This window comes from Xenopus laevis, chromosome 1S (assembly GCF_017654675.1).
Source record: "Xenopus laevis strain J_2021 chromosome 1S, Xenopus_laevis_v10.1, whole genome shotgun sequence".
Classification (NCBI taxonomy): Eukaryota; Metazoa; Chordata; class Amphibia; order Anura; family Pipidae; genus Xenopus; species Xenopus laevis.
Genome location: NC_054372.1, coordinates 121,903,396 through 121,919,230, shown reverse-complemented (window position 1 = coordinate 121,919,230; position 15,835 = coordinate 121,903,396). Strand labels below are relative to the sequence as shown.

Below are 15,835 nucleotides of genomic sequence, written 5' to 3'. Positions count from 1 at the left end.
GGAGGATTGGCATGGCCTGAGGTCAGAACCAGGGGATCAAAAATGGCAGAGCAGGAAATTAGGAAAAATGGGAAACAAATCTATAGGTTCTGCTCATGTGATCAACAGATATATCTTATAAATATCTTATATACTGTATCTGTTATACACATTCTCATGTACTTATAAGGAAATATCTATTTTGTGTTAGAATGCCTTGTTAAAAATATACCATTGTGAAAACTGCCTAACAGCCACACAGTATAACCCTACCAGATAATTCCATTTTCAACATCAATGTTTAATCTACAGAGCAGAAGCACCACTCTCATACTGCCACAGGCAAAGCAGCTAAGAAGTGTTTCTAGAACTGACAAAACGGTTATAGCTGTTTTTATTCTCAATAACCTTTGAATGAATAATTCTCCAGAAATGGCACCTTATTTTATTCAGCTGGTAGCTGTTTGGCATGCCACTCATGAGAGAACCTGGTTGGTAATGAATATTCTCTTTTAGAACATCACATTTTTGTAAAGCACACATAGTTACAGTATACTGGTTTGTGTGTGTAAAAAAGAATTTTTGACTGTACCTGCAAATGCACTAAACCCCAACTGGTTCTATAGCAGAGGGATTAAACCTTACTGGAGACATTAGGAAAATCAGCTTTTACTCTATTGAATAAAAAGTAAAAGTTGATTTTCCTGATTTTCCACAATGATTTCATTCTTATGCTTTGATTTTACAGCATATTATGGCAAAACCACATTTTTGAACATTAATTTATTTACCCCCATGTATTCTGAACACTGCTAGAACTGCCATCTCACCCCCCTGAATCTGCCTCTTCATACTGGAGTAGCCATAACTATATCTGTATTGAATTCAGTCCAGGATTCACCTGAACCACCGCAACGTTTGAATCCTTGGGACTATATTTAGAACTTACCGAGCTTGCCACCAAAAATCGGGAGAACTTTTTTTGTTGGAAAAAATCAGATAGTGTAACTTAAAAACCCATTGTAGAAAAAGAACCAAGACGACTGCAGAAAACACAAATGAGATGAGGAATTCTGACATTGATTATACCAAGCTCTATGCTCGGTAAGTAATAAATATGCCCCCAAGTGTTTAGTTGAACCGTACCTGTATTCTTATGCAAAGTTAGAAATCTGATTTTCCTACTTACTAAATTATTTATGTTTATTAAAAATTCCCTTTTCAATTAATATTTTTACAGCATCAGACTGTCTTTTCATGCAGTGCATCTGTTCAGGTTGCACTCCAAGCTAAGTTTACCTCAGTTGTGTCAAATGCATTTAAACACAACAGCACTTGCATTTAGTTGCAAATAAGTTGCACCTGGCATTTTTAAAATAGGCGTTGTGTCATTTCCAAACCACACATTGAAAACAGAGTTTGCATCCAACTCACTAGGCGTAGTCTGGTGTGCCTATTAATGCACCCTGCTGTGGGAACCCACCAGATCCAAGAAAGTTCCAAGGCTCCCCAGAGTCAGTAGGCATATTTGTGCACCAATCATTTGTAGAGGCACGGCAGCATAAATACAGAAATACAGAAGATTGTTTGGATAAAAGTACCTTAAAGGAGAACTAAAGCCTAACTTAAGAAGTAGGTAGAAATGTTGTACTTTATGTTTTGGCTTCTGTACCAGCCCAAGGCAACCACAGCTCTTTAGCATTAAAGATCTGTGTCTCCAAAGATGCCCCAGTAGCTCCCCATCCTCTTTTATGCTGATTCATTGCACATGCTCTGTTCTGCTGTCACTTACTGAGCTTAGGGACCCAGTCACAATATACAGAGCACATATAAACATAAATGTCACAATATATGATACAGTTATACTACATGGCAGCACAGAAAACAGTGCAACTAACATAAGAATTTAATAATCAGCCCTGTAGCATCAGCTTATATCATAGGCCAACCTAATTTTCTGCTTCATTATTTGTGATGACCCCTAAGTTTAGCCTCTCAACAGCTGCTCAAAGCCCACTGAGCATGTGAATGTCGCAGTCACTTGGCCCTGTGACAAGTTTGAACCCCAGGATCATTGCTGCTATTTAGAAGCTGAAATTTTAGGTTGGTACAGTAAGTTCAGTATGTAAAATATGGCATTTTTATCCATATTCATTTTTAGGGTTTAGTCGATTTTGTCAATACGGTATTTGCTCTCCATTCCATCCATTTTAGATGACCCCCCCTCTTTTTTTGGCAAAAAATTGAAACAAAATTAAAATCCAAATATAGCAGCAGGAATGTGGTGACATTTGACCACTTTTATGTAATTTTCATTGTCTTTCTGTGAATAAAATTTATAAGTACTTTCTGATGCTTTAGAAACAGGCAATTTTCCCCAAAACACATACACTTCAGTTCAGTTCTATCTCAATGTTTTATAAACACCTTTGCTTTAATTTCTGACGCCAGGAATCAATTCACCTTTAAAGCAAGAGGCTCCACTCTACTTATCTGCTCTGCTTCATGAAGGTGTCCATTGTCTACTGCATAGGTGTAGGGCTGCCATCACAAATCATGGAGCCCAGAGAAATGACTCAGGCCTTAAACATTTGGGCACAGGAGATCACCATCTTGGATTCTGTTAGTGACACATACATGCTCATGCTCGTACGATCGGATCTTTGTGTCTATGGCCAGCTTTAAGGGGGTGAATGGGCAACTTAAATATCCCCAAATATGATCAGCTCCATAATTGACAAATGGGATTATGTAATAACAGATTTACCAAGGTTAGGTAACCCATTGCAATCAGATTTCTCTTTTAGTCAAATTGCAGAAGACCATATATTAACTGGCAGTGCTGGGCCAAACCAGCTGGGCACCATAGGTTACCCAGCAACTATATCTACCCCTCTTCAAGCAACAAGCATGGAAGAGTGCACGCATGCGCCAAGGATACAAGAGGAGCTGCCAGAGGTGGGGAACACAAGGGTCCTAGCTATGGGAAGGCAGCAGAAGAGGTAGGTGCCTGGTGCCCCTCCATCTTAGCACCCTAGTCAAGTGCCTCTACTGCCTCCCTACCCTTAGTTCTGGCATTGTTAACTGGTTACTGTTTGCCATCAGTTACCTATTGCTGCTATCTTAGTACAACTAGTTAGTATATTCCACCTAAAGTGCTAGACACTGTGCAACTTGCTACAGAAATCTTAAAAGTGAAGAAACATCTATGAAAATGACTGGCAATGTTGGCCTTGTTATAACAGTCTTCTAGTGTTATTAAACCTTCAGTAGATTTTATGAAGCTTTTTTTTAATCTTTTTAATATTACTTCAGTTTTGTCTGGATCATTCTGCTGAGCATACTCTGCAGAATGGCAAATGGATTGATGCCAAATACACATTTTATGATACATTTCATTTTATACATATAAGAAAGTGATTGCAATAAAATGCTGAATCCCTTCAAGAGCTCTGTTAATATAAGAACTCCTTTGCAGCAGAAAGACAGTCTATTAAAGTAAATAGATTATATATTTTTTCATTATCAATTATTATTATATAATAAAACACTTCGCTGTTCCCTAGCGAGTTAGCAGCCCTGCATTAAGCAAGCCTGTCAAATGCAATAGGACTGGCAACAAAATAAATAAAAGCACCTCTATTCTGAACTAATAATGGAAAAGTGAAATGTGTGGATGTTCTGGCTACGTGTCTTAGCACTGCTAACATTAAGCTTTTGATTGTTTTGAGTGACAATAGAAATGGTTTGGACAAACTAGTTCAGCACTGGTATAAGGAAGTCCATAATCAGGTGTAAGTACTAGAATCTCAAGGGCCTGGCATGTGCCAGGTGAAACATGTGTAACACCTGACAGCACTGCATGCAGAATAAGAGAGTTACATGGCTCCAGATGTTTTTATTATAAAAGGGCAACATTAGCTTTAAAGAAATTGTCAAAGCTAGGGATAAGAATCAGGGACATATTTTCAGTTAAGGGGTTTTCTTTACTCTGGGGTCTGGTATTTCTTTGTAGATAGCAAGTTGTCTAATTCCAGACAGTGTCATTCTGTGGCTACTAATGCAAATAAATTACTGTCTTGTATAAAAGGGCATTAACTCAAGGGATGAAAACATAATTTTGCCTCTTTATAGGTCCCTGGTAAGGCCTCATCTGGAGTATGCAGTGCAGTTATGGGCTCCAGACCCAACACTGGGGGGATATAATATTCAGAGGAATATAAATGAGCCAGAGAGAGTGCATAGATGTTCAACTAAACTGGTTAGAGGGATGAAAGACTTAAATTATGAGGGTAGACTGTCAAGTTTGGGGTTGTTTCAGCTGGAAAAAAGATACTTGCGAGGGGACATGATTACACTTTACAAGTACATTAGAGGACATTATAGACAAATAGCAGGGGACCTTTTTACCTTAAGGAAGAGCAGTGCACCAGAGGCCACCCCTTCAGACTAGAGGAATAGAACTTTCATTTGAAGCAGAGTAGGGGGTTCTTCACAATGAGGACAGTGAGGTTATAAAATGTCCTGCCAGATGTTGTTGTGATGGCTGATTCTGTTAATGCCTTTAAGAGTGGCTTGGAGGATTTCTTGGACAAGCATAATATCCAAGGCTATTGTGATAGTAAAATCTACAATTAGTATAGATATTGGTATATATTTTGTGTGAGTGTATGGAGGGGTAGGTGTTAGTGTGTGCATGTATCGAAGCTGGGTTTCATTTGGAGGCGTTGAACTTGTAACCACAAGAAGAGGGTTGTCTTTCTTTCTATATATTACTAGTCAGTCTCAGAAAGACATAATACTCTGTTTGGCCATATGTCCAAGTAAATCTGCATTCTGCTGTCAGTAATGATAAATAAAAATAGGAAATAGCCAGGTTATAGGGAAGTGCTGTAAGTGTAACTGCACCTACTCTTACTCTCCAAAGGGGACATACAATAGGAAGGAGATGTTCTCGTAAAAAAATGCTGCAACCCTTCTTAATTTGCTTCAGCCAGTTCACCCATGGGTATGAGCCACCTGAGGCCATGTGGATAGCATTTATTATATTTAGACAAGGAATTATGTTCTTACATAGTGGCACTGCTTTTTACATTTATTATTCAAGTTGTGAGTAGAACATAACGGAGTACAACTGGGTAATCTATTTACAAAATAAAACCCATTTTGCAAAGTGTATATTGTCTATGTGTGTAAGTAAGGTTAAATGTATAAGTAAGGTTAGTGCTAAGGACAGTGCTTTATCTTTCTTAAAACTTACTATTCATAAAAGTGCCTTCTTCTGGACTCTTTGTCTTTGCAATACATCTTCCTTGCTGCAGAGCGTAAGTCTTTTTGCAAGAAGTGCATTCATCGTAGTCTGGTCCTGTGCAGGAGTCACAAGTTCTGTAGCAACTATCACATTCTTTGTTAATATCATCAGCGTAAAATCCAGATCCACAGTCAGACACACACTCCAGGTCTGTAGAGGCCAAACACAGATTAATATAAATGAACACACTGGCAATGCCTGGGATTACATGTGTATATTAGTTATATTATTGATTTTAGTGTCCTGAGATAAATTGCCATAAATACCCCTAGAGGGATGAATAGGATAGAACACTCCAAAAAAAATGTCTCAAATTTCCCATGCTGACTTAGACTTAGCTAACATATTAGTAATTATTTATAAAGAAAGCAGGAACATCATTTTACATACCAAGGAGATAAAACCCTTCTTCACATTCTATACACTGGTCTTCTGTACAGCTAAAGCAGGTATCAGCGCAGTCAATGCAGCTCATTAAAGATTCATTAGTGTATGTATTTTCAGGACAAGCATCGTAGCAGTATGTTTCATACCTAGATGAAAAGCTCAGTAAATATACATTTGCATGATTTCTGTAACATTTATTGTTTAATACATGAACCATCAACAGTCACTTAAAAATTTGTACTGGTCTTACAATATATAGAACAGAGATAATCAATTTTACCAAATGAAAACTCGTTATGTATACTATGGACTAGTATTTAGTCAAATCTCTTTTTTTGGTTTAATTATGCTTTTATTGAGTTTTCATTTTAGAACAACATGGATACAGTTCAAGATTGGAAAAAATATATACCTATATACCTGTAAAGCCGATAACAAAAATTCAGGAATTTGTGCTTTAATTACAGCAGATGACAAAATATCAATATTTATAATGGTAAACAATAATAATAATATGATAATATCCATTTAAAAACCATCTTTAATATACACATGTTTTAAGGGGTGTTTCAGTATATTTAAGTTTAAATATATCACTTATACATCTGCTTTTTAGATAGCCATGGTAGGGGGATAAAAAAAAATCATAAAAATGCCCAAAGCTCAAATGCTACCTCAAATGAAGCTGAGCTGCAGGCCTATAGCAATGATTGAACAAAACATTAAAAATTGAAGGAAAGGGAACTCCAGCAGATTGACAGCAAAACATTTATTCCAGGTAGTGGCAACACAAGGTTAGAACCCTTTATCAAGTGTAAAGGGTTCTGACCCGAAACATGTTGAGTTGCTACTACCTGGAATAAATGTTTTGTAGTTAATCTGGTGGAGTTCCCTATCCTTTCAATTTTTAATGTTTTGTTCATTCAACTGAGCTTCTGCACAGAGCAACTAGAAGAAACTGGACATATACAATTTTTTTGTTTTCTACAGACCACCAACCCCATATTTGCTTTGGACTACAGCAATGATTGTAGTCACTCTGATGCAGGTGTTATATGATGTACTCATGATGTAGATATTCTGAATTTCTAGAATTCTGTAAATTCTCCTCTCTAGGAAAAAGCAGTACATACACTACTCTGCATAGGATTACAAAAGTCTTGCTCAGTTGACACACCACATAGGAGTAGATAGGTGAGATCTATATTCATATTAAACAGCCTATATCAGAAGGCTATCTTAGTATGCCTTCATGTAAAACAGAAAGAATGACCTAATTAACACAAGCTCATAATTGTGATATTAACTTTATACTTAATATGATGTTGGTAAAGAAAACTTACATATAATATCCTTTTTGGCATAAGATACAACTTGAAGGATCATCTAAAATAAAAACAGATATGTTAAGGATTTAGTGAATTTATAAACATGATTATTTCCAGTGGAGCATCTAGCTTTATCAGTGTTCAGGAAATGTACCTGTTAGAATATAAAATTACTTTTATTGCTTTGGACAGTGTTGCCAACCCAACTGTACCTATGTAACCTCATCATCATTTATATAGCACCAACAAGTTACATGGTGCTCTACATTAGTTTATAACAAACAGGGAACAAATTGTGAATAGCAAACAAGAGTTTACAGAGTACAATAGGATTAGAGTGGCCTACTCGCAAATCTTTACAAACTAAAGGTTAGGGTACAATTGAGAAATAAGGATTTCAGAAACAAATTTGTGGTTTATGATACAATTATGACTGATTAGTTAAGGTATATTGAATAAGCTTCCCTAAACAGGTGGGTCTTTAGGGAACATTTGAAAGTTTGCAAAGAAGGAGAAAGTCTGACAGCTTGAGGCAGAGAGAAGTCTTATAGATGAAAATTGGCTAAAGTGATTAGAGGAGAAGAGACATAAAGGTCAGAAGCAGAGTGAAGGTTGCGTGCAGTGTTGGACTGGGATGCCAGGGGCCCACCAGAAAACCTTAAGATGAGGCGACATGTTCGCCAGTCTCGGCTTCTTCGTTAAGAGAACGCTGACATGTCCATATATGGCATATGTGTAGTTGGAGCCAGAAAGCTCCGTAAATTACCGAAAGGCAAGAAGAGGATCTGTGCGGTCAACTGTGTCAAAGGCTGCAGAGAGATCTAGAAGGATGAGTATGGAATAGTGAACTTTTGACTATGCCAGGAGAAGATCATTTGTACTTTGGGGAGTGCGGTTTCAGTTAAATGTGTTGGGTGGAAGCCAGATTGCAGGGGGTCGAAAAGGGAGTTGTGAGTGAGATGCTGGATCAGGCATTTGTAAACAAGCCTTTCCAGCAATTTGGATGTGAATGGAGGAAGGGAAACTGGGCAATAGTTGGAGGGAGAGCTGAGATCAAGGGAAAGTGTTTTGAGGATTGGAGTGATTAATGTTTGTTTGTATAAAGATTCAGAAGTACCAGTAGAGAGTGAAAAATTAAATAGGTGGGTAAGTGCAGGAGAGAGTGTATCAGAGATTGGATAGAGGAGGTGAGAGGGTTTGGGGAGCAAGTTGTGGGATTTGAGCACAAGTTAAAACTAACTTCATCTAGTGTTGCGGGGGTGAAAGAGTGCAATGTGGATGTGAATGGACTGCAAGATAATCTAAAATTGTTGTCAGATTATTTGCTCAGTCTAATGAGATCGATTGGGCAAGATCTTGGGCAGTTACGTTAATGGATGGAGGGTGTGGAGGGGAGCATAGTAGTGAGTTAAATGTGGCAAATGGTCATTGTGGTTTAGAGGATCTTTAGCTATTGAAAGAGCTTGATTATAGCACGAAAGATGAATTGAAATGTATGAACTCAGAATCAGTTTGTGACTTTCTCCACTGTCGTTCAGCTGATCTAATACATCCCCTGAGGTACCGGGTTAAAATAGTATGCAAGGGTTGGGGTTTAGATGGTCGATTGTGACAGTCAAGAGCTGTTGAAAGAGCATCATTGTAGAGAGAAGCTGCCATATTCAGACAGGAAAGGTTGTTAATATGAGAGATTACCTGTTCTGCAATTGTTGATATTTGTTTGGCTCAAATGTGTCAAGGTTTCTGTATGTGTGGGTGGAGAGAGATGGTTGTGATAGCGCAGATGAAAGTAATATCTTAAAGAAAAGTAGGTGATGGTTGGATAAAGGGAAGAGTTAGTAAGTTTGGAAGAGTGGTACGAGTGGGAGAATATAAGATCAAAAGCATGACTCTCTATGTGAGTGGTCCACTTAGACAGACCAAATGAAGTTGTTAGCGAGAGGAGTTTAGAGGTGGCAGGAGAAGCAGAGGTGTCAGTGGGAATATTGAAGTCACCTAAAATTAGAGCAGATGTCTCTATGGAAAGAAATTATGGAAGCTTAGTAGCAAAGTGATCCAAGAAGATCCAAAGAGTTGGGACCAAGGGACATATATCACTGTGACATGCAGGGAAATTGGAAAAAAGAGCATACGATGTGAACTTCCAAAAAAGCGAAGGAAAAAGTAGTTGGTGTGATTGAAGTTTGAAAACTACATTTAGGGGAAAGAAGAAATCCAACCCCACCCCCGTGATGATCTCCTGGTCTAGCGGTATGAGTAAATTAGAAGCCTCCATAGGAGAGGACAGCAGGTGAAGCAGTATTGGTGGGAGAGAGTCACATTCCAGTAATAGCCAGAAGGTGAATAGATTTGGATATAAAGAGGTCATGAACTGCTGTGAGTTAATTGCAGATTGATTGTGCATTCCAGAGGGCACATGAGAAAGAAAGAAATGGTGACGACTTTATGTGAATAAGGTTTGCAGGATTAGATGTACGTAAGGTTTTAGAGATTGGAAAGACATTGTTAAATGCCAACCTGTCAGAATATCTAACAGTAATGGACTACTGCAGCACAAAAATGGTAGTCCCCTCATAAAGCAACATGAGGTAGTAGATAGGTCATGTAAGCAAGAGTTAGTACTTTTACAGCAAAATTATAACACATGTGCAAAGACAATGTTTTTTTGTTTTTTTTTTAAGTTTAATTTCTGATGTCAATATCTCTTTAAACAAAACAATTTTAACCTACTACAAACAACTCTTGTTCCCAGCCTGGGACTCACAACTTGAGTGCCTTGTTTGTAGTCACAGAGTGGCTATATATATATATATATATATGGTTATATATCTTGTTCTATGGTCAAGCCTGAAGGCAAATACATATGAGATGAAGGACGAGTGCTTACATACTGTGCCTGGAAACCCCTAGAATAACAGCAGGATAATGAGTCTGACAAGGTTTGCAGAAAACTGGAATCTTGTTAAAACCCAAAACTATAGGACATAATTTAAATATAGTGCATCAAATCCTGTCTTCCACTAAGCTCCAATATCTTGAAAGCATTTGTTTGTCCCTTTCTGTTCTCTGGTTCTGCAATCAACATAGCAAACATCATTAATTCATTTGGGAAAAAAATGCTTTGAGGTTAAGTGCCTCTTTAAGAGTGTGAATAAAAGTGAAGACAAATGTAATTAAAAAATAATAAAAAAATAATGTCACAGTGTCTATAAGTAAAAAGCTGCCCATTGTACGTCTTTCCAACCTCACAAGCCTTTATATTACATGACAGGTCACATTGAAGAAGTTGTCTCAATTGAATCAGAAGTGAGAATAATTTGGACATATTTATATTGACTTGATGTTAAATGGACATTGAAACCTCAATGAAGCAATGTTAGGATTAATTAAATCAGCCCTCAGGGCTGCAAATGTAAGAATTAATTTTCTAAATGATCATATTTGCTGTTCATGAATTGTCAGAAGTCATTATCCACTGAAATATCAGCAGACCTTTCAACAACAGATATGACCACTGCATTACACTCAGTGAGAACCATGGTGGTTTCCTCCTGGATTCACGTCCCAGTTATTTAAACAGAAAATGAACTGCCTACAGCAGACACTGGTGCTGTATGACGTACTGATGATAAGTCAGTTATCCAAAAGTTAACACTGTCCCTTGAACAGTGAGTTTAAACTATACCCCCAAACAGTGTAGGTCCCTATAAAAATATATTGCATAAAACAGCTCATATACAAAACTCTGCTTTGTGTAAATAAACCATTTTCATAATACTTTTATATCCTTTTTTATTAGTATGTGCCATTGGGTAATCATAAATAGTAAATTGCCATTTTATGAAATAAGAGCCATCTCTGGGATTCTATGATTCATTGTGCACACAAACAAACTATACATGTTAGTTCACATGAGCCAATTAACAGACAAAGATCTGTGAAACTCTGACACCTTTTGATCAGTTAAAGACCACCTTATAGCCTAAGGGTAAGGCCACACTAAGCGATAGCGCGGCGATTTGACTCGCCGCGACTATTCGCCGCGACTTTTAATCCTCACTCGCTGGCGAAACTTTGGCGCTGGCGTCTATGGGAAATCGCGCAAAATCGCCAGCGTAAAAACACACGCGGCGATCTTTTTTCTATTGTCGCTCGAAATCGCCTCGCTAGGCGATTTCGAGCGACAATAGAAAAAAGATCGCCGCGTGTGTTTTTACGCAGCGATTCCCCATAGACGCCAGCGCCAAAGTTTCGCCAGCGATTGAGGATTAAAAGTCGCGGCGAATAGTCGCGGCGAGTCAAATCGCCGCGCTATCGCTTAGTGTGGCCTTACCCTAAAGAGGAGATGGGAGTAGGAGCTACAGCTCATTTTTCTGGAAACAATGGAGCACAGACTTCTGCAACCTAAGAAAAGCCATTAACAGGGCCCTTAGAGGCCCATTTATCAAAATGTGCGTTTGTGTGGTTTTAAAGGTTTTTGAAACCACAAATAAAGTCATCTTCACTGAAACCACGAATGTCAAGTAATTTTTTTAAAAGATTCTTATATAAGCAGGAACGAAAAAAAAAAAGTGAAAATAATCCAAATAAGAATACACAAACAAAAATATCATAATTGAAAAAATACAGCTCCCATTGACTTCTACATGACCTCATCAGCTTTTAAATGACAGTTTTGTATTAGTATTTTTTGTGGTTGGTACCACATTATCAATGGTATAAAGTAATTAGTACAATCCCCTTTTTTTATACTAAAAAATATGATTTGTGGAAATTAAAAAAAACAAACATTCGTAAATTGGCCTCTATACATAAAAGGTAACAATAACTGAGATTGCTATGTGTCTTGTGAGACACCTGCCTTAATATTGAGTGTATAACTAAAATTCCTAATAACAGCATCCCCTACATTTTCTTATTTTGTCAGCCTTATATTAAATGAATAGTGCAGATAGTACTAGCAAAGAGCACTGTGTTTTATGATAATTAATTTAGGATTCTTTCATATGATTTTTTAACTGATCAACTGCAGAGAAGAATCTCATACTGGGGCATATGTTGGCAGCTGTAATATAATTTAACAGAATGGTGTGTATTATATATATATATATATATATATATACAGTATATATATATATATATATATATACAGTATATATATTGTATATTTATTTCTCAGAGATTGAGAGTAAGTCATGTCTTGATAGGCAGTGGCTCCCTCTGTTGAGGAGGGGGGAAATGTGTTCTACTACACTACTATTTTTCCCCCTGACAACCTAATATGCTTTAATATATATATCAATGGACAGAAATATAGTAAAATGATAATGAAGTCAGAATAGTCATTGGAGTTGCTTAGGTCAGTAATGTAAGATAATGTACTGTCGACATATAAATAAATGATGATGATGATGATGACATTACTATACAGGAAGTCCTCAGGTTACGTATAAGATAGGGACTGTAGGTTTGTTCTTAAGTTGAATTTGTATGCAAGTTGAAACATATACATTTGCTTCTTAAATGCAACAAGACTAGCAAGTTACAAAAGGGAAGGATTCAGGAGTGAGACAGAGAAGTGAGACAGAGATGTGTCATGGGAAGCAAGATGAGCAGAGGGCAGTGCAGCAGTAGAGTCATCTCCTGGAAGAGGTACTGAGCTAAGTTAGTGTTAGGCCTAGTGGTGTAATAGTACGCTCTAGGAAGGTAACTAGAATGGGCAGCTATGGCCCACACTAGGAGTGAGTGGGCATAGTGTTCCCAGCGGAAATCCCAACAGGGTTTAAAAGTTAAGACTAGATCCAGATTGAGTCAGCCAGGAACCAGGAGGGGTGCCTGTGAACATGTGTCCCCCCTGGCAGTGTGCTGTTATGGGCAATGTTCTGCAAAAGGCTGGGAGATTGAGCCCTGTGAATGTGCTGCTGTTCTGCTAAGGGCCGTGACAAATAAGGAGAACGTGATTGAACTGCAACTCTCTGCATCATGTGTTTCACTGAAGGTTCCCCCACACAAAAGATCTGTGGTACATCAAGGGTTAACATGAGTATGACATAGGAGATATTTGCCCCTGTTACACAGGTCTATGGTAACTCAAGGACACCCTGTATTTTCTTACCAGGGTCAGCCCTGTCATACCTGTTCTCTGAATACTGCGGTGCAGGGGGCTGGAGGGGGATTTGGGCTCGAGCAGGAAGGGGCAGAGGGGACTTTGCAGGTGTGGCAGGGGGCCCAGGTCCCCCAGTCTGATGCTGTTCCTCACACCCTTAACCATTACATGCTGCCCATATTCCAGTACCCATGCCTAGTATGTTTTTAGTGAAGTAGCACATCAGCCTGGGGAAAAGGTTAATGTCACTGGGAGGCACCTAACAAATTGCTGCCCTCCAGTGATGGATGGTTTCCTTTAAAGGTCATCACATTTCCCAGTATTTTTAACCTGTTAAACTCTGTATGATATTTGTTAGAAAAAAAATAAAGTGATAATAAAAAGGTGGCTGTGGCAAAAAAAGAATCACCAGACAAAATGTTAATCATCAATCTGTAATTCGAACTGCAAAAATGTGACCAAGCACCCGTTCTGCAGTCACTTAATGCTACTGTATAGTCACTCTGCAGACAACCTTTCTGCTGTCATATATGAGCCTTTAAAATGCACATGGATTTCTGAGTGAGAATCATGCTCAAGGACAAAAAGAATTCTTTCCACTTTTTCAGTGCTCACATTTTTCTCTTGCATTGTTTACCAATGCCTTCTATTGTTTTATTTTTTGCAAAGAAAAATGTTTGCCTTAAGGTGTAGCTAACCATGATGTCAAACAGGAAACTTGTTGCCTTCCTTAAGAATCTTGTTGAAGTATTGAAATAAAATGATAAAAGATAAATAAAAAGAAATGAAAAGAAACCAAAGGCATAATTAAAAAAAAAAAATTACATTTTGTGAAAACTGGATATCTCGTACAAAAAAAATTACTCAGAACTTTATGAATGAATGAAATGGGAGTGCAAAACCCATTTTCGGTGATAATTATGGCAGCTATGATGAGTTTTCCACAAAATTAAATATAATCTTAAAACTGAGCTCTACTGTTATTATTTTATATGATAAATATGGTAAATGTGGGAAAGACCCTTACTTAATATTTTAATAAATATACCACATTCAGCACTGCTATAATACCCAGATAATACTAGGAATAATTGTTCTTATGAATCTTTGTGTTCCAATGTACCTCAAAAAGTATGCAAGATTATGCCCAAGAATCCTTTAATCCTCAAAACCACAGGCTTGTAATGGCTCATCCACCTAATCCTCTGGAGTTCTAGTACAGTAGTATGTTCTACAGCAGGCACATGTTCAAGTTATTTTTACATTTAGGTTATTTGAGGTTATTTTAACATTATGAATGGGGAGTGAAAAATTCAGCAAAGATGTCAGTTTTTAATGTGCAGCCCAGAAGGCTTTTATATGTTTACAGATAGATAGACAGACAGACAGACAGACAGATAGATATTAAGTTGTGTATAATGTTTAATGCCTAAAAGATGGTATAAAATAAATAAAGCTGTTATATTCATTACTCATAAATTAAGACCACACACTGTGATTGTAGAATGTATCAATTTCAAAGAGTTCATTGCAGGGATTTCATTTTTCTCTTTAACACCCCGCTATCATCAAAAACTTATTATTTTACACCACCACAGACTCTGAAATCAATGGGATGAATTTTTGCACAGATACATTTACACTCTACAATTAAGGATTATTTTACTGGCAATTTGTAGTACATTCTAGCACTGTTTTTACACAGGCCCACATTGTTGTACAAAAAAATATGCTGAACTATATTATTATTATCATTATTAACATGTATTTTTAGAGCTTTAACATAATGCGCAGTTCGGTTAAATGAATGTGCTTATCCAAAGAAATTACTTACATATAACATACAATACTGTATATTTTGGGGAATAATTGTAACACTATTTTGGGAAATTTTAAGCCTAAAGAGTTAATATCCAACTATAGCAATAGAGCATGGGTTACATAGGACAGGCGGGTAAGAAGGAATGGTGTAGTTGGACTACAACTCACATAGCCTACTGTGTATAAAAGTAAAATAAAGGATGCCAGGAGGTTCTTGTAGGAAACGAACAGAACAAAGTATATTTGTCCAAGACAAAAGATCCACAAGGTTACACTAAAAATCCGCAGAGGCAACATATTAGGAGATGGTAATATGCCAGGACAGTTAAGCAGAGATGATATGGCACTGTGTGGACGTAGTCAGGGTAGTTTAAGGTGCACCTTTAGGCTGAAATGCCCAGGGCTGGTCCAGATCCCATACAGTGGAAAATCAGAGAGACTAAATCTAAAGCCTGATTCCCTATCCAGCTGTGGTCCCATCACTATAGCCAAGCTCAGAGCTCAGGGTTGAGCTACTCCCTGATACAATGCTTGTAGGAGCACAGGCTGCTCATGCTATTTAATCTATATATCTCACTTTCCTAGAGAGTGCTAAAAAAAGATTATAACCTGTCTCTGGCTAGTCTCATTTGCGGGGATCCCTGCTCCCCGACTTAGAACTAGAGATACTGGTCCCTCTAGGGCAGAACAGCTTTACTGGGCCTTGGTGTATCCAGGCTCTCTGGAACACATTCAGTTGGGTCAGCAACCAGAAGCAAAAGAGAAAGAGCCAAACCTAACCAGGTATTATGTTACAATGTGGCAGGAAGTGGTCACAGGGCCTGTAGGCCAAAACAAAAAATGTGTAGATGAAGTAACTAAATACAATGGCATCTGCCCAGCAGTTAGGGAGATAAGGAAGTG

The 15,835-nt window shown here is 37.8% G+C and overlaps 1 protein-coding gene across 1 annotated transcript in view; it reads right to left on the bottom strand.

The window, feature by feature from the left end:
- pcsk5.S (proprotein convertase subtilisin/kexin type 5 S homeolog) overlaps positions 1 to 15,835 on the bottom strand; it is a gene marked incomplete at its 5' end in the record, with an annotated part of 230,007 nt that overhangs the window by 37,630 nt on the left and 176,542 nt on the right. Inside the window, 3 exon segments of the mRNA NM_001092999.1 lie at positions 5,240 to 5,440; positions 5,681 to 5,823; positions 7,021 to 7,063. Of these exon segments, the coding sequence (NP_001086468.1) occupies positions 5,240 to 5,440; positions 5,681 to 5,823; positions 7,021 to 7,063 (387 nt within the window).